The sequence below is a fragment of the Sapajus apella genome, unplaced genomic scaffold (genome assembly GCF_009761245.1).
Source record: "Sapajus apella isolate SASKATOON/1434 unplaced genomic scaffold, GSC_monkey_1.0 scaffold181, whole genome shotgun sequence".
Classification (NCBI taxonomy): Eukaryota; Metazoa; Chordata; class Mammalia; order Primates; family Cebidae; genus Sapajus; species Sapajus apella.
The window spans coordinates 508,899-528,213 of NW_022437121.1; the positions used below are offsets into that span (position 1 = coordinate 508,899).

At 48.6% G+C, this 19,315-nt stretch overlaps 1 protein-coding gene across 1 annotated transcript in view; it reads right to left on the reverse strand.

Moving 5' to 3' along the window:
* KCNQ1 (potassium voltage-gated channel subfamily Q member 1) overlaps nt 1–19,315 on the reverse strand; it is a 390,974-nt gene that overhangs the window by 169,321 nt on the left and 202,338 nt on the right. The window contains exon 11 of the mRNA XM_032268483.1: nt 16,855–16,975. Coding sequence (XP_032124374.1) covers nt 16,855–16,975 — 121 coding nt within the window. The remainder of the gene's footprint in view (nt 1–16,854; nt 16,976–19,315) is intronic.

Below are 19,315 nucleotides of genomic sequence, written 5' to 3' on the forward strand. Positions count from 1 at the left end.
TGAATTCTTGAATTAGGCTTATTTATGCTTTTGTTCTCTGTTGAGTTATCAAATTCAGTTTTTCCAAGATGCCCTGAAAGTGTGATCATACATTTACACAAAATGGCCCCTGGGTCCGGCTGGCAGCTCCTGTGCACCCTGCATCTAGATTCTGCCTTCCTTAAAGTGAGCCTTGGAAGAAGCAAGTGCTCATGCTCCCTGACATTATTAGCTGCCAAGATGAAGCCTGAGTCCCAAACACCCCAGCTTCCTGTCTAACTCAAGAGCTAATCCTGTGTTTAAATCTTAAGAGTGTTTAGATCTTAGGCCATGCCATGAATTCCCTTGGTTGACTGCATTGTGAAAATGAGATTCCTATTTTTGCCTCTTAAGCAATGGAGATGAGGGGGAGCCCTGCTACACAGATAAGTGCATCATAAAGTTACATAATTAAAATAACTGAGCTCTGGCCCATCAGCAGACCCATCGGGAGTCCAGAATAGAGTCTAGAAATGGACACAAATTAAATGAGTTTGAAATATGATAAAGGTAGCAGTTGATATTAGTAGAGAGATGATGATATACTCAAATAAATAGTGTTGGGAAAATTGGACATACATATGGAAACCAAATTGGATTTAATGACTGTGCCAAGATCCTGATAAAGCAAGGATTTAAAGGTAAAAAATGATGGAAGAAAACATGGAAGAATTTGTTAAAACAATCTGAGGATGAGGAGGTTATTTCAAAATTTAAGATAAGAACCTCACATCATAAAAGAATGACAAAGTTGACAATGTGAAATAAAAAAATTCTTCTACCAGAAAAATATTATAGAAAAAGCCAAAACACCTAAGGAAAATTAGGATAAAATATTTTCAACAAATATGACAAAGCAAGTTTCTACTAATCAGTAAAACAAGGTATTTTACGAAGTCCAAAGGGTATGAAGAGATAGGTCACAAAAAAGAAAAAACAAATGATTTTAGTCATTTGAAAAGATAAAAACCTTATTTCTAACAAAAGAAATGTAAATTAAAGCTCCAGTGTATCATTTCGGGTCTATCAAATTAATGAAGATAAAAACTTGATTATACCACCTGGTAAGGGTGGGGCAAGCAAGTGGGTTTGTGATATAAATGGTGCAGCCTTTATTTGGCAGTATCTATCACAACATCTGTGAATATTTTAATCCTGCTGGAAATCCGGGGAAAGGGAGGGTCTCTTAAAAGTGAATCCACTGAAAATGGAGACCAAAATTTTACAATAGACATATTTGATTGGGAAGTTATTTTGAAAAATAGTAGTAGTTAAAAAATTATTTTAACTCATATGTAGTGACAGTTGTTAGAGTTGCAATTATGTACCCATTTTAGAGAAAAACAAATCCAGAGGGGATTTTGGTTTGTCTTTTGTAAAACATTATATGGTAACATCTGAGGGCATCTTTTATACTTGGCAGAGGACGTTGGCAGCACTTCCACAGAGAGGGTCATTTTTTGGTAGAAGCATTGCATGGTTTCATTGCTTGACCAAGAGGCCAGCCTGCATCAATTATCATCTCCTTTGCTCTCCTCTGAAATGCTTATCTAGGCATCAGTCTTGGTTTCCTCTTCAACTGATAACTGGTCTACGCTGCCCAGTCTCTATTTGAGAAATTCTTTGATATCATTTTCTTTAACTTGATGAAATCTCTTATCTTGGCAAGATTTACAGTTTCTCTTTATAAGTTTTTCTTTACTTTGTGTGTGCTTTATATTGCCTTTGGTTGACAAGAGACAGCCAAAGAGATCAGTCAGCAGAGATACAAGTAGGAATAAGATGGATAGGGAGAAACAACAGTGTTCCATGGAGAGGGATGTTTCAGGAGAAATGAGTTTTATAAGTGGTCCGTTCAGTAGTGAATATATGTGAATGGTTAATGGCTGTTTTTAGCTGCCCTACACATCCATTAATAGAGGATCTGTTCCATAAATCATGGCACAATGAAACTCTCTGCAGCTGTTAATAAAAAGATTTGCTAGATGTCTTAATACAGATCCATCTCCAGAACATACCAGTATCTTCCTTTTAAGTGGTGCACATTGGGGCTGAATGCTTACTAAGAAATGAGGGGGCTCCCCAGTCAAAGCTGACAGGTGTCATTACAGCATGACCCCTGTGTTAGGTCCCAGCATAGTACACTGGCCATCATTCCATTCTCTTTAAATGTCCTGGGGTTGCTTCATACGGCAGACCATCATACCCCCAGCCACTATGCATATAACTTGGTTATCTCCTGCCAGGCTGTAGTCCAGTTAGTGCTCCCTTGGGAATACCCAAGACCTTAGTGAACTGCCTATCTGTGAATCTGTTAAGCTACCCACTTCTTAGAGGCCTCTTTGGAGAGCTGGCTGTTGAATACCTAGCATGATGGTCCTTAGCCTTCTTAGATCTTTCCTGTATCACTACCTCTATGCCTTTTGCCAAGTCCAAGTGTTCACCAGAAATGGAATTGATGCCAGAAAGACTACAGCTAACAATCTGAGCAGAACAGTGAACATGTCCTATCTGGGAAAAACCCAGCCCATTGGGCTAAATCTCTAGCTGAACACAGAGACTGTGCTCCTTCCAATTATACTGGAAGCCCAACCATGAGAAAGCAGCACTTCAACTACACTGTTCAGAGCCATCACCTGTTCACATGTGTGTCTCTGTATATATGTACACACACATTTTGAAATAAAAATGCTTCTCAGATATACTGCACCATAGTACATCAGCATTGTATGTACAGCTCAGAAAGAAGTCTGGCATACCTATGAAAGAAATAAAAAGGCAAACTGTAGAAAAATACATATAGTATGTTAACATCTGTATAAAAAGGAGCTGTATTTACCAAGTACATATACACACAGACACACATATATTTGTTATATAAAATACCTCAGAAAGATGCGATAGGAAAGTGTTGAGTGGTAACCTTTAGGGAAGGAAACTTGGAAGTTAGGGGTTGGGGTGGTGTGAGTGTTATTTTCACCCCTTTTGTACTCTGAATTTGTTTTACCATGTGTGTAAAGATGATTTTATGATTTTTGTAGCACAACACTTGAATACATAAAGCACAATTGGTTCCCCAGAAGGCAGGTGTCTGCCAGGCTGTAGATGCACGGTAGGGCAGTGTGCAGCCCTGCATGCGCGTGGCTGGTATGCCCTGCGGGCAGCAGCTCCCCGCACATAGTGCTGTGAGTCTCTGGTTCATGTCACTCTGTGGAGCAGGGGCTTCTCCAGCACAAAGAGGTTTTTGACAGGGAAAGGCAGAGCCAGAGTCAGGGCAGGCCCTGGGCAGGCTCCCAGAGAGCCCAACCACGCTCTAATAAGGGGTGCTCTCCACCCTATTTGAGGAGCAGTTGGGATCTCCTAGGAAGTGAAACCGTTACATATGCCTTATCATTACAGAATTTCGAGTGGAGTGATTCTGAAAGAAACAAACGTGTATGGTATGTTGTGACTGCTGTGCCTCATGAAATATGTTTTTATGTAACATTTTTCCATTTTCAGATCATCTTATATTTTGATTAATGCAAAATGACAATATATTGCAATTTATTTGCCTAATGGCTGTATTTAAATGTTTCCTAATGCACACACGTTTTAAATTAAAAAAAAAAAAAAAAAAAAAAATGACCCAGATCCCATCCCCCTCTGATGTTTTATATTGCCAAAACCCTGCTCTTGAGAGGGGTGAGTTATCTTCACTTCTGAAACAGTACTGCTTAGGAGCTGGTTTGGCCCTGGCTATTCTGGGGAAATGACACAATGTTGACCTAGGAGGGGCCCTAATCTTTCCCCACTAGAGCACTACCTCTAATGGGGAGAAAGATGGGAGAAAGAGTCTGGTGAGCCCACCTTAGGCCTGTCCACTCAGGACATGCCCACACTAGCCTCTGCAGGGGCTCTGCCCTTGGCATCCCTGTCCCCCACCTGGGCTCTGGCAGAGAAGTCGGGCGGGAAGAAGCCGGCTGAGTGCCCGCCACTGTAAGAGGAAACGAAGAGAAACAGCTCCAGTCAGCCCCAGAAGCGAGGCCTGGAAAAACTCTGCAGCTGGAGCTAACACAAAGGACTTTTCAGACCCTGCAGCCAAGGTGCCCAGTGAGCTTTTTTTTTTTTTTTTTTTTTTAAAAAAAAAAAAAAAAAACAGCTATTAGGGTGACAAGCCTTTCCAAAGGCCAGCAGTTGGCGAGAGTTTCCAGGAAGCTGGTCTGGCACTGGGCTGGGATTGGAGCAACTTTAACGAGTTAAGTTCAGAAGGAAGGAGTCATCAGGAAAGGTTTAAGGTTCAACAAACTTTTCAAATTATTTTGCAAAAAGTTCTGGCTTTCCAATTCAAAGGGATGTTTTGCTGTGACTGTTCTAAGCCAGAGCCTATTTAAAAGGCAACGCAACCAGCACGCTTCAGATTCACTCACTTGAGGTATTTGTCTAACTCCTTGGAATGGGCAAGTGCCATCCAGTGCCTAGTAACACTGGGGCCATCTTACACATCTCGATAGGCAGCCTCCTCCCCACATGCCTCCCCCCAGCCTCCGTGGTTGCGCGCGTTCGCGTGTGCACCTTCCCCAAGCAGGAAGCTGCTCTTTGCCAAGAGTGAATGGAATTCAGATTTCCAGAGGGTGTCCTTGGCCTCCAGCTCCATGGCTGCATGATGAAGAAAGGTCCTAGTGTGTGTGCTGGGGGCTGGGAGAGAGGGGCCTCCAGCTCCACTCACATTTATCTGGGCCCCAAGAAAAACCCACAACTGGCTGTGCTCTCCCCAGCCACACCCAGCCTCAGTCACATTCCTTCCCTTCCTGAGCCCACACTGGGTGGCCCCGGCAAACCAGCTCCCACACCTCCCTCCCCACCGGCAGGCAGGCCTAGCCCAAGCCCCCATGGTGCAGCCGGCAAGTACAAATAGGGGCTGCATCCAAGGCCCAAAGAGCCAGAAAGCACAGACGGGCCCCTCAAGGCTGGGCATCCTCTTGTGACTGCCCTCACTCATGGGGGAAGAGACACACTCTCTTGTCTAGCACCCCCTGGGCTGAACTTTCATGCTTTCCTGTGCCTGCTTTCAGGCAGTCCCTCTTCATATCCAACCTTAACTCTCCTGGCTGTGGTGCTTGCGGGCCTGGGATTGAAGGGCCATCGGTGCCCTTTGCACCAGAGCTTCCCAACATACCAGCAAGAAGGGACTGTACCCCTTCCCCTGTTCAGTCTGGGCCTTCCAAGTCCTGAGATTCAGCATCCTCAGGAATTAAACATTGATAGGAAAAGGACTATGCAGACCAGGGACATGAGTCAGGGTGGTCATCAGCAGTGGCAAGGTGGGTAGACTGGTCATGTTTAGCTTCTCTTTAGCCCAGGTAATAGGGTCTTGCACCTGTGTGGCCAGGTAGGGGATAGGCTGAGACTGATCATTCTGAAGGTCATCAGCATCAACAAGTGGTTGTGATAAGCAGGAGTTTGTATGGCATTTCAGGTGTTCTGGCTCATGGAGGCCCAACACCAAGTTGGAACCTCCACACCTGGTGCCTAGGCAAAGGGTGGGCTAAACAAAGGCCAAGGGGAGCTCTGCTCTGACACCTCTTTTTTTTTCTAATGAGACTGTTTCCAAAAGCTGGCCTGGTAGCCTGTGGGATTGTTTCTCTTGAGATTTTTTTCTGGGGGAGAAGGTGGCCAAGACTTTGTAGTCTGTATCACCCAATCCCCAGAATCTACAGCGGACTAAGCGTGCCTACTCAGTTTGGCTTTTGGCCTTGGCCCCAGGATCCATTTTGATCCTCCTTCTTGGGTCAGGAATGGTTGGCACCCCTGCGCTGGCACTGCCTGCTGGGGCCTCCTGCTGAGTACCATGAAGTCCTGTGGCCTGAGAAGCCAACTTCATTGTCCTTTTTGGCCAGCCCCAGACCCTATATTTCTTTAAGTAATACCTTGATTCACTGACTTCTCTGTTAGACAAGGCCTGCAGTGGACTCAGGTGGAGGTCATGAATCCCTGTCACTTGGGTGGGCCTGCATGGCCAGGCCTAAGGCCTCAAGTGCCACATACTGCTCCCCTGACAAGTCAGGTGTCCAGGACATGCCACTCAAGAAAATGCCCAGGCAGATGATGGGGACTGGTTGGACCTGGTGCAGGGAGGAGACGGGCCATGTTGGACCAGCAAAAAAGCACAGAACTCAAGAGTCTGGAACCTGACATCTGGCCTTGGCTGTGCCATCAGCTGGCTGTGTCCACGGGGCAAGGGCCTGTCATATCTGGTCTTAGGGCTCCCATTTACCCAGTCCTTCCACCACTTGACACCTACAGGATGTTTTCCCAATCAAAATTCAGGCCACGTGGTCTGATAAGGCTACCTTGCAGTATTGAAGATGACTGGTAATGGAGGGGCCTGGGAACACAGAGCTCCTAGGCACTGCCGTGGAATGTGGGGACCTTAGGGGAAGGACATCTCAATAGAAGCTCTTCGGAGCCCCTAGGGTGGACAGTTCTGTACTCTCTTCCCCTAAACTCATACCAGCCTGAGCTCAACCATACCAGCCTGTGAAGGCTGCCCCAGCCTCCTGCTTCTGCACCTACCACAGCAGGCCCCCTTGAGCTCTCACCTGGAGCCCACACACCCAGCTGGTGGGGTTCATGGGGCAGTTCAAAAAAAAAAGAGCAGAAGAAAGCATTCAAGTATTTCGGACTAGAAGGAATTCAATTTAACTTAACAAATCAGGACATGAACCTAAAGAAAACATTGAAAAACAAGCCCACCTTTGAAAGGCCCAAAGAGGAGGGATTAGGTGGAGAAGAAAGGTCCCCTTGGGGCAGAGGACAGCTGTTCAGTCTAGACCAGGGACTGGGGGAGGATACTGGCTTGAGTGCAGATCAGGCCAAAGCAGGGAGACAAGCCCCCCACACACTCAAGGGCTTGAAGTCAGGGGTGCTATCTGACTTTTTAGCCCACTCTTTCTACCCCAGATACAGTCTAGCTGCCTGAGGCAGCACAGTAGGGCCCACGGACTGGCTGTCTGGTGCTGCCCACCTCCTCTCTAGGACCTGGCTCGCTGGGGCAGAAGGCTCAGACCCATAACCACAGTGGAGTTGTGGGGGAAGAATCCTGACTGGGTCAGAATGATCATGTGGATGCATGTATGTGTGTGTAGCTCTATGTTCTCTGAAAAGCCTTGCCTACTACTCTACTTCCCAAGTACCCTCTACTGCCTTGCAAAGTCACCCCTGCCTCCTGCCTCAGTTTCCCCCGTAGGGCACCAAAGGACACTGCTGTGGCAAGGTTTATATTTAGGATGTGGTGCAGTCAGATCTTGTATGAATGCTTAGTGCCAAAGACTTAGGAGATAAGTCAGGCAGAGTCAAAATTAACCTTTGAAAAAATCCCTTGAATTGGCTCAATAATAATCCCTTTCTCAGATCTTTGTGTATGTCCCTTGCTGGGTTGCTCTTGCGCCCGCTGAATTGGGAGAATCTCTGGATAGACAGTGACGGTACCCTGGAAGAGGCATGCCAGGTGTTCTGTATCTTTTTCAGGATATTCCCAGTGTCATCTTCAGAGGGAGCCTCTGATGCTGCAGCCACACATGGGAAAGGATTACTTACGGAGAAGATCAAAGGCTAAGGGACTGGGGATGGTGGAGACGTCTGATTCTGATGTCATACCTGGACTCCTGTCTACCTCTGTCCACCTTTTATTTGCCTTCCTCCTCTCCCAACAAGACCCTCTTTCTAAGATGGCAGTCACCTCAGGCCTCCCATAGGACCAACCAAGCTGACAGACTAACTGCCAGACTTCCTCCTGCTAGCCAGTCACTAACAAGGACATGTGCCTCAGATGTAGGCCCTGCCTAGAACACCTGCATTGTCCCTAGGGGGCCCACATATCTAAAGCATGAATGCCTAGTGGGGGACTCTGGGGCACCATGAGAAAGCATGAAGCTGGGCCTGCCTCTTTGCATCCTGGGCGGGCAGATCAGCCTTGTCCAGGCAATCTAGGAGCCTTCCCAGTGGCCCACCAGCCAGTGAGGACCTTTGACCTCCTTGCTTGGTGGCACCAGGTTTATGAAGCACATAGAGGCTAAACTTGAAGAATTCTTACTGCAGAGGGCAGCCACAAGAGCCATTGGCTAGTGCACAGATAATCTCTGCAGGCCGTTCCTTCCTGCTCCATGGGCCACAGAATCCCTTTGTCTTGTTACTGCTACACTGCCTTCCAACCTTTAGGGTTCACCCCAGCCTCTGCCATGCATATCCAGGGTCCCCTAGAGACTGTGTGTCTGGGAATGAGCCCTGGCTGCTTCTACCATCTCCCAGTGAAACTGGCAAGTCCCTGTTCTTCTTGAGGCTTCAATTTCCTTTTCTGTGAGCCGGGTAGACAGGCCCACTAGGTGCTCTCTCAGGGACCTACCAAGGATGTGGGCTGTGTGTCTCAGCCAACAGCAGCATCCCCTTCTAACCCCAATACAAGACATAAACATAGTAGGTGTCTGGTTAATGCTCCTGGAATTTCAGCCTATTCTAAGCACCTGAAAGTTACCAAGTCTGAACTCTGCTTCCATAGTTAAGATTATCTCTCCATTAGGCACCTAAGGGTTGCCTAGAGACAAGCTACCATGGTCCTCTTCCCTCATTTGTCATGTGCAGGGTCAAAGGCAGGTGTGCTGCACAGCTCACCCTGCTCTTCACCCTGCTTGAAGATGGGTGCTGGCCTTGGCAAATGGGCCCGACAATGATGAGAACAAATGACAGATGCATACTGGGGTACCTGTGACTGCCATGAGGCACAGTCCACTGATTCTGCCTCAACCCCCTCCTCAGAGCAGGATAGTGAGTGCTAGGTTTCTGCCTGTACCTCCACGGGAGCCACAACAGCTCCTAAACCCCATTCCCAGAGGCTGAGGTTGTGGCTTGGGGACCTCTAGACTTTCCCTCCCTCCACCTGACTCCAGACTGTCCTGGAGCTTGGGACTCTCAGGCCTCTAAGCACATCTTATTAAGGACAGCAGCTGACAGCCATATGTTATGATCCCATCTGTATCCCTTGGTAACTCATGACCTGGCAGTTTCAAAAGCTCTAAGGGATGTCCCCACAGGATCTCCTATCATAAAGGGACATTTTATGCTGGCTAATATTTTCAGGTATTTTCCCAAGTCAGGTATGTGGCTGGATGCCTAACCCCATCTCCTCAAGGCCTTACACTAATACTGAGATATGCCCCCAATGTATACAAGAGGAAACTGAGGCTCATAGTGATTAGGTGACTGCCACAGTGTCCTGTGGGCAGGATGAAATGACCCAAGCTGGCCAGGGCTCCCTGGCAGACCTCGTCCCTGGATTCAGTGAGCATACACCATCAGCTGACGAGGAATGAATCTGACAAGCTGTTCATGACCACCACACTGAAAACTACAGGGCAGGATAAAATACATGAAAGTCAACCTAAATAAGGGACACAACATGCCATAGTTTAGGATCCCCAATACTATAAGGATATCCATTCTCCCATGCCCACCTAGAGTCTGCTGGACCTAGAGGAGGCTTTCCATGGCACTGGTATATGTATGGTTAGGCAGAAACTCTACAAAAACAGCAAAACCAGTGATGAGGAAGGAGAAGCAGCCAGAGCCAGCAAGTCCAGCTGTCAAAACCTGTTAGCAAATTCTACAGTGAGAATGAAGCATGGTGCTGTCTACAAAGAACAACTTGAATCTGACCAGTGGCACCAAGTAGGGTCCAGAAACAGCCGCATAAAGCCAGTGAGCTGATTGTAAAGACACTGATATAGCAGGGTAGTGGGGAGAGGATGGGCCTTCCCATGCCGGGTGCTGAGCCAGACTGGATATCCAAGTAGGGGAAGAGTGGACCTTGACCTCGGCCTCCCATTGGACACAAAAATCAATCCCAGATGGAGTGCAGATCTACATGGGAAAGGTGGGCTAATAAGGCTTTAGAATAAACCAGAATATCTTTATGACCTTGGAGTAGTCAAAGTTTCTTAAATAGGACACAAACAGCCCTATCCAGAGAGGAAATGTTTGATTAACTGGACCACATGAAAATTAAGACCTTCTGTTCATCAAAAGACACCATCAAGAGAGGAAGAAGGCAGCCTGCAGAGGGGGAGGCAATATTTGCAGTGTGTGTGTGTGTGTGTGTGTGTGTGTGTGTGTGTGTGTGTGTGTGTATCTCTGACAAATGACTCCAGAATATCTAAAGATAAATAGAACTATAAATCAATAAGAAGACTTCCCCAACATAAAACAGGCAGAAGATGTGGGCAATTTATACAGAATGATATATCTGACTAAATGATAACATGGGAAAGGATTCAACTTCATTAGTCGTCAGGTTACTGCAAATTAAAATCATCATTTGATGCTGCTAGACAGTCATCAGCACGGTTAAAAAGGCAACAATGGAAAATGTCAAGTGTTAGGATGTGGAACAGCCAGACTACGGCCCATGAGAATGAAAATTTGGATGACTGCTTTGGGAAACTGCTGGGCAGTATTCACTAAGAGTAAATATATCCTCACCCAGGACCTTGCAGCTCCACACATAGGCATATATTCCCCAGAAATGCAACCTGATGCTCACCAAAAGCATGTACAGAATATTCTTAAACGGCAACCTATACCAGAAACTGCCTGCTGGCCACAGGCAGTAGAATGGATGAATGATGTAGGCCATGCAAACAGTGGAGTACTAGACAGCAAGGAGCACGAGGAAGCACTGCTCCCTTCAGCCCCACAGAGAGGCTGCCAGACATCAAATTGAGTGAAGGACATTGGACAGAAAGGTGTTTGAGTTGCATGATTCCAACTGCATAAAGTTCAATTGTGGGCAAAGCTGGTCATTGCTGCTAGAAGTTGGGTTTCTGGTTAATCTCAAGGTGTGACAGGAATTGGGAACCTGAAAGGCTTTCTGGGTGTTCCCTTGCTTCCTCTGGGTGCTGCACACATGGGTCCCAGGAACTGAAGATGCCTCCAGCTGTCTACTTGAGACCTGTGTACTAATCTGTGTGCGTGTCACCCTTTGACTAAAAGTGTACCACCACCACCCTTTACCAGGGGAGCCCAGGTGAACCTAATTAGAGAGATGGATAGCTTTGGCCTTCAGGACTGCTAGGCCTAGCACTATCCCACTCCCTCACTTAAGGGGATATGGCTCTCAGACTTCCTGAGTAGGTCACCTCCGTGCTTCATCCTGCAGATGCTCTGCAGTTTAGTCTCCCCTTTCAGGTCTAGGCAGAGCACACGAGATCTGCATGGGATGCCCCCCGCCCCCAGAAGTGTCTCTATGACCATATCAGTGCAGTTGTGAAGTCCTGTGCCCTCCAGCCACCTCTATGGTGTAAATGTTCTCGCTGTCACATCCTGCAACACCACCCTCTTGCCTGAGGACCTGAGCAGCATCATGGCTGGGAGATCACAAGTGAAGAGGGCTGAGCCTGGCCAGAGTACACTGGGCCAGGGTGATGTGGATGGCCTTTCCTTTGCAGAGGAAGTGAGAAGCCTCATTGCTTTCCTCTGGGCTATCCACCTAGACAGTGTGGCCCTCTCCCCATAGCAGCAGCCCTAGAAGACCAAACGCCTTTTCCTCCCATGCTCAGATGGAGGACATGAAGTTTGGAAAGGTTAGGGGGCCACGGGGGGCTGCCACAGCTGGGCTGATGCAGGCTGGGAGCCAGATTGAGGGCATCTGATTCCCAATCCCATCTCTTTCCCACTGAACCATTATGCCTCAGTTTTAATTTAATTAGAAGAACATTTAATCCCCCTGTGCATTTCAGAGACGGGTTTGAGCATGGCTGGTGCTATGTGGGGCTCTGACAGGGATCCTATGACTCATGCAGCCCTGCACAGCCCTCCCGGGCAGACTCCCAGGGGGCTTCCTTGGCATCTCATGCAGACAGAGGTGGTCTGGGGCTTTGCAGAAGACAGGACACTGGTCTAGAAAGACAAAATAGTCTCATCTGTTCTGTCAGGCCCCTCACTTGTCCTTCTGGACACTGGTCCCAGAATGGCCTCTCTGTTCTTTCCCACCAAAGTTTAAAGGGAGAAAAATATGGTGAGGAGCTTAGGCATTCACAGAGCTGCAGTGCCTGGCACCTTGGGGTCTGTGGGAGTGGGCCACAGTGGGCTCTGGATGTCTCCAAAATGTCCCAGGCAAAGCTGGTCCCATCAAAAGAGCTATCCCCTGGTCCATGGAGCCAAATTTGGGGCCACCCTTGTGACGTTTGCCCTTATTTCCAGACAGCACAGACTGGCCCTGTCCTTGCTGACAAATGCAGAATTCAGGAGACATTAGTAGTGATGTGGATGAAAGCCAGGCCACAGCGGCCTCGCTGGAAAAGAGCAACTTGAACGTTTTGGCGTGAGATTCTGCAGGGTCCGGGAGAAAGTTGAAGACATGGAAATTCTAATTAACACACAGGGGGCTGTTTTTGCTCAAGGATTTTCGAAGCTGTCATGTCGCAAGAGGCCAGGCGAGCATATGCTAGCAAGGGAGGTGCTCACAGTCACCTGGTGGGGCTCTCTGCAGCTTCTATGCCTTCTTTCCACTCCCTCTGCCCAGCCTCGGGGCTCCTGGTCCTCCCCCATGCCCATCTCAATGAGCAGGGTGCTCCCTGAGTGTCCCCCTGGAGAGTAGGACTGGGGCAATGTCTATTAGCCTCGAGCTGGGGTTTGCCCTTCTAAGATGTCAAAACAGAAGGGGGGCCCTTCAGAGAAACCACATGACTGGGCTGGGCAGAGCCACAGGCTGTAGGGCTTATGGGCCTGTCTTCTTGGGCTATCTCAGGTATCCATGTGCAACCAGTGGGGCAGATGTGTGAATTCCAGGCCAGTCCTGGCTGGTCTGGCAGTTGGAGGTGCACTGCAACGGAGGATTTCACAAAAATGGTTGTAGCCTCCCAAGGCTACTGGGAGAAGCTCACCTAGGCCACACCTATACATGACCCCCAACTGCAGAGCCACAGAACCTCAGGCCCCTAGCCCTGTGCCTCAGCACTGGTGCAATGTGTCTGCAGTCCTTGCTTCATCTCAGGCAGGGTTGAATGAGTGGCTGTCCTAGGGCTTCTCCATGCCTAGGGCTTTGGGGATTCTGGCAAGGAAGAGACCAAGAGGGCTATACGTGCCCTGCTCTCTCCTTGCACCATTTGAAGGGCTTGGGGAACGGGTACTGAGGGGTTTGAGAGCCAAAGGAGGACACAGTGGTGCAGCCAGAGTGTATCCTGGGGGGCTTTGCTGAGGCTGGGACAACTGAGCAGATGTTGGAAAGATGATTGGGAATCTGATGGCTGCAGATGGGTGACGGGCATTCTAGATGGCAGATCATCACATGCAAGGCACAGGGATGCACACAGGCATGGTGCCATCCCTTGGTGAGTGCCAGTGACCCTTGGTGAGCAGAGGACAGTGAGTGGGTCAGAATCCTGGCTCTTGGGCTCTTGGGCCCACTTATCACTGGAGGCCACAGAACTCATCTTGGCTCTTGGGGTTCAGGGCTCTTCTGCTATCATGAGGGTTCTCCCCAACTGCCTATGCAGACCTACAGTCTCTACTTCACACTTTTCCCTCAAAAGCCCTGTTACATGGCCTGGGTGGGAGCCATGGGCTCAGGGAACTTGAGGCTGTCAGGGGCTCTCTTGTGCCCCATTGAACCTGGGAAGACAGCTTCTGCCTGAAAGGTGTGTTCGAGGCTGAGTCCTGGCTGCCTAGAGCTGGCTGAGGTCCTGAGGCTGAGCAGTTGGGCCCACCTATAGGCTGGGGTGCAGTGAAATCATTCTGTCTTGTGAATACCCCACGTCTCAGCTCGCCATGGCTCCCTAGCTTGCATCAGGCCTGCTCACCCCTCACCCCACCTCTGGCTAACAGGCCCCGGAAAGAGGAGCTTCACCCAGCCCCAGGGACCTTCCCGTAATCAAGGCTGCAGTGACCTCACCTCTCTGGGGCCCCGCGGGTGGGGAGAGCTCAAGATGGAAACAAAATGTGTCTTTATTTATGTTTTTAATTTGAATTCTGGAACTGGTCCAGCATGGAAATACATTTAACATCAGTAAAATGCTGAAGAAAAATGGAAATGTTTTTTGGTAACTGCCTCCCACCCACTCTGCCCTCTGTGAGACCCCAGCACACATCCCTATCCCTCGCACACACCAGGGTGTGCGCCTCTCTTCCCAGTTTAGGATCCATGGGGCCAGGCTGCTCACAGGAGCTTTACTGCATCCCTTAGCAGCTGGAGGCAAGTTTAATTATTAGCATCAATCACTACTCGGGCTGTGTGGGAGGTAGAGGAATGTAGCCCCAGTGTGGGCAGAAGACCTGCACAGCCCCCACATCCCTGCCACCAGGCAGTTTGGGCCCTGAGGAAATAGGGTGCCCACTGCTGCCAGCCTTCTCCCCAGATGGAATGTGGCCTGTATCCAGCCTGTAGCCCTGGAGGAGCCTGAGTTCCTAGGCCCTGACACTGTGTATGCTCGCTCGCCCCTGCAGGCCTCTCTGGAGGGACCATACCCTGACTCCTGAGGATGCAGGAACTCAGCTCCCCTGAAGCCTCAGCCCTGAGTCTTCCCGGACCAGTACACAGTGCCTCAAAGGTGGCCCGTTTGCAGCAGTCTCCTTGTTCTCCCCTCTCCAAATCCCCTTTTCAGATCCCTCACCCCAAGCCCCACGCCTGGGCTCCTTCTTGCCTTCCCAGGCTGGCTTATATCCAGCTGCCACTTTTGGAATAGTCTGCTCTGAGAGAGGCGTTGGTAAGTTCCGGCGCAGGGATCTGGCTGGACGATGATGGAATCTCTGATCTGTCTGAGCCCACTTGTCACTGGAGGCCATGGGAGTGCCAATCTGAAAAGGCTGCAGGACCTTGCTGAATGGTAATGTGCTAGACCCAAAATGGGCAGAAAGCTTAGGGATGGGTGTTCAGGTCTCTGAGGCCCTGTCATTTTGGAGTGGAACAAGAAACAGCCCAGTGTCCTAGATGACACAGTCACACTGGCGTGGGGTCAGCCCCAGGGCAGGTGGGTAACCTCTGGCTCCAGGGAGCTTGGCATGTGCTGATACCAGCACTGGCAGCACTCATCCCCATAGGGATGATTTACTGGGCAGCTACAGGTTTGTCTGTGGTCCATGTAAGTGCCTGATCTCTCACCACCTTCACGTGCAGGGGCTTTGTAAGAACCAAAAGCTGGTAAGGCCTGGCTGCCCAGCTGGATGGACAGGGTGATGGCCCTGTCCTCCCAGTATGACTTTTTCCATGTCTGAAGGCTGGTCTGTGACCAAGAGAACCAAAGCAAGTGAGCTCTAACAGGAGGAACAAGCAGCCAGAAGGATGAGACGGGACAGGCTGAGTGGCCCAGTGTGGCCTGGGTGGCATCCAGGCCCAAACCTTGGAGTCTTTTGGGGTTCCCAGTCTACTCTTGGTTGTCCCCTCTCTGAGCAGGCACTGCCACCTGTATTGCACACAACACAAGCCACAAAACTTGAACACTGATTATGTTAGTTGTCTCTCATGTCCAGGACTTGGTACAAGCCTTGGCCACAGTATAAACCATCATTCTGCTTTCTGGTGCTAACTTATAGCTGGGCAGCCCATCTGGCTACCACCCCACTCAACCTGTTCCTGCCTTTTTACCCAGCTGGGAGGGACCCAGAAGCTCAGAGCCCTATTCTCGGGGTGTCCAGGACTAGTCATCCCTGCTTTCCAATGACCTCCTGGCTTCCTTGGAGCCTCTTCACACCATGCCAACCATGAGTTACTGCCAACCTCTCTGTGAACTGGGGGAGCCTGGAAAGAAGTGGACAAGTCCTGTCCATAATTACCCCTTGACACAGCCACGCCTTCCCTGGAGGTGGCCTCATTCTGGCTACCCAACCCTGCCAGTTCTCTTGGTTACACTTGCAGCCGCCAGCACCATGGGTCCCAGTTTCCTCAGTGATTTGCAAGGCCAAGCCTGCACCTGGCTGTCTGCAAAGGCAGGAGGCCCAGGGCCTCACTATGACAAAGGCACACATGGCTCAGGACAACCTCCTGACCCCCAGAGAGTCCAGAGAACAAAACACCCTTTAGAAAAACATCAGTAGAGAGAACGAGAGTCCCAGCAAGTGACCCCCAGAAGGGCTGTGAGTGTCACTCACAGATCCTGACACAAAGGCATTTATCAAGGGGAATCCCCAATGGGTTGGCAGCTAGAATGGGACTAAGGCCAGAATGGGCCTGGGTGTCCCACTGACCCCACTGCATGGCTGTCACTGCTGGGTGCCCCAGCTGGGAGCACTGAGTCACATGTCGCAGGGGAATCACACCATGGCTGGGCACCGGGGGATTGGCCTGGCCATGGCGTGACAGCGGGGGAGGATGGGCATGCATCCCAGGCCAGCTGTGCCTCAGGGGAAGGCCAACTGGAAGGCGTGGAAAATCAGCCATTTCCTCCACCTGAAGGAGCCCCTGAGGACAGCAGCAGCAACTGGCAGACTGCACCCGGCATCTGCCCCATGGCTTTGGCCAGGGTTCCACGGGGAAATGCTAAAAAACAGTCGTCTCTTTTTTGGGGGGCAGGGGAGGGGGCTGGGAGAAAAACAATCTCAGACTCTCAAAGCATGAAAACAAGTGGAAAATGATCAGTCTGGTTTTCCATAAGTCAAAACAAGAGGATCATGTTCCCCGACGTGGTAGGAAGTACCCTTGCTCTCCTCTCCTGCCTGGTGCCTGGGTGCTGGGGCCAGGTAGGCATCAAGTCGTGGGCACTAGGTTAGTAGATAGAACTCTGGCCAGAGAGCAAGCCCTCCCTAGCACCAAGGCTGACTCCTTGAGCCCCAGACCCCTCCAGCCCAGCCCTTCATGCACATGTAGGCACTCACTGTGAGATATGAGTGATGGGCGTCAGCAGTGTCTCCCCTTCCAGGTCCAGGTCCTCGGCAAAGCTATTGGTTCTGATGAAGTGGGGCATGCTCACTTCCAGCAGTGTTGGGCTCTTCCTCACTAAGGAGAAAGTGTAGAGGACAGCACATTAGGCTTCCCACCCAGCCTACCAGTGCTGTGGAGCAGGCCTGTGAACTCCCAGGGCCAGGTGAGGAGTGGAGCTCGTGCCTGGAAGCTCCAGCCCTGACAGTCCAGTTTACGGTGGGGTGTGGTAGAGTGGGTGAGTGTTTAAGATGGCCCTAAAGTGCTTGACACTCAGTGTTTGACAAAAGTAAAGGCCAGTGGATCCTCTTCAGAGTGGTAACTATGCCTGAGGCTGTGCTCAGGTGTCCAGGACTCTACCCACCTCAGGTTCTGGGCCTCTTCCCATGTTCACACTGACACTTGGGTCAAGAATAAGACGGAGGTGACAGTCACAGGCCTGGTAAGGGACAACAGGTCCCAGCACCATACATTGTCACACTCATACATTGACAGAGCTGTGGGTCAGGAAAGATGGGGTGGTAGAACCTCTGACCCATGAGGAATGGTGAACCTGGGATGCAGGGGCAGCCACAGAACTCCTTTGTCAAAACACAATGCCACGTCAACTAGTTGTACCCCCAGTGAGGCACAGGAGTCCCTCCAACAACAGCTGGCTTCACATTCAGATTCCTGGGCCCACCTCTGCAACTTTGACACAGGAGCTCAGGAGATGATCCTTGTCACTCCCCACTTTGTGTTCACACCATCAGTATTTGCTCCTGGCTTATGTTTGTCTTCATTTAAATATTTTATTGTAAAAGGATTAAGTACTCATCTGTGAGAAGTGGAATAATTTGAAGATTTACAATGGCTTTCCTCCCCTAAGGTCATCAGTGTTAACCGTCAACTAGATTTCAAGCCCCCACCCCCTCTGCTCATCCAAGTAGCAGATGCCAGGTAGGAGTTGCTTTTATATACATGGGATGGCACTGTTCTTGTCACTCTGTTCCTGTCACTCTGTAACATAAGCTCATCTCATTTTCTCTAGGTATATAGACATGGATTTAATTATCATTTTAGTAGTTGCATGACAATCCACAGTTTAGATTGGCCATACTTAACCATTCTGTATATCCTGGACATTCAGGCTCTTATAGTGTCAAGCTGGTTAATTATTCAGACTGTGATGTCACATCCATCCATCTTTATTAAAAGCTGATATATTAGAGCAGGGTGAGAGGGTGCTTCCTTAGTAATGTTAGTAAATGTTGCTGGATTGCTTTCCCAAGAAGTTGTATATAGCAATTCAGGCTCCCCCAGCTTTCCCACATCCATGCCTGAATGAACCGTGGAATGAAGCCCAAATGAAGGCTGTCAGCACCTTTGCAGGGACTACCAAGCATGGATGAAAACTGAGGCATTGCTGTCATTTCCGTCTGTTTGAATGCTTTTTATGGGCTTGGATTCTGGGCTTCCTCTTGCAGAATTGCCTGTTCATACCCTTTGCTCATTTTTGCTTGTCACTTTGTAGGAATTTTCTGTATATTACAGACATTAACTCCTTGTTATATGAGGTACACCTATCTTCCTCAGTCTATCTCTGTTTTGTTCACCTTAACTATGTTGCTTTTTATCATAGAAAATGTTTTATGCTTTTAAAAAATAATACATCTTTTGCTTTATAAAAAAGGAAGGTTTTCCCACATCAGAGTCATACAACTCTCTCCTAAATTTATTCCTAATTTAACTGTTTGAATGTGTTGTATGTATACGTATGTGTGTGTGTGTAAAAGTTTTAATACATTTAGTATCTATGCCTGATGTGAGAGATGGTCAACAATTAGAAAATGAAAATTTAAAGGGTACTACATACAACTTTACTACAAAAAATCTAAAATGAAACAAAACCATAAAATTTCTTGAAGAAAGCATAAGAAAAAAATCTCCAGGACCTTGAATTTGGCAGTGAATTCTGAAATACAAAACCAAAAGCTCCACTCATAAGACAAAAAGAATCAACAAATTGGACTTTATCAAAATTAAAAGCTTTTGCTATGCAACAGACACTGTTAATGGAATGAAAAGACAAAGCACAGACTTGGAAGGAATATTTGCACATCACCTATCGGGTCAAGGACTTGCACTCAGAATATATAAAGAATGCTTACAACTTGACAATAATAAAGTGAACCATCCAATTTAAAAAACAGATTAGAAATAAGCACATGAAAAGATGCACAATTAACATAAATATGGAAATGCAAATTAGAACCACAATGAAATTCCATAAATTAAAAAAAAATTCAAAACCTGATAATACCAAGCACTCTTGAGGATGTGGAACACATAGAACTCTCGTATGTTGCTGGTGGGAATGCAAAATGGCACAGTGACTTTTGGAAATAGATTATAGCAATTTCTTAGAAAATTTAAACA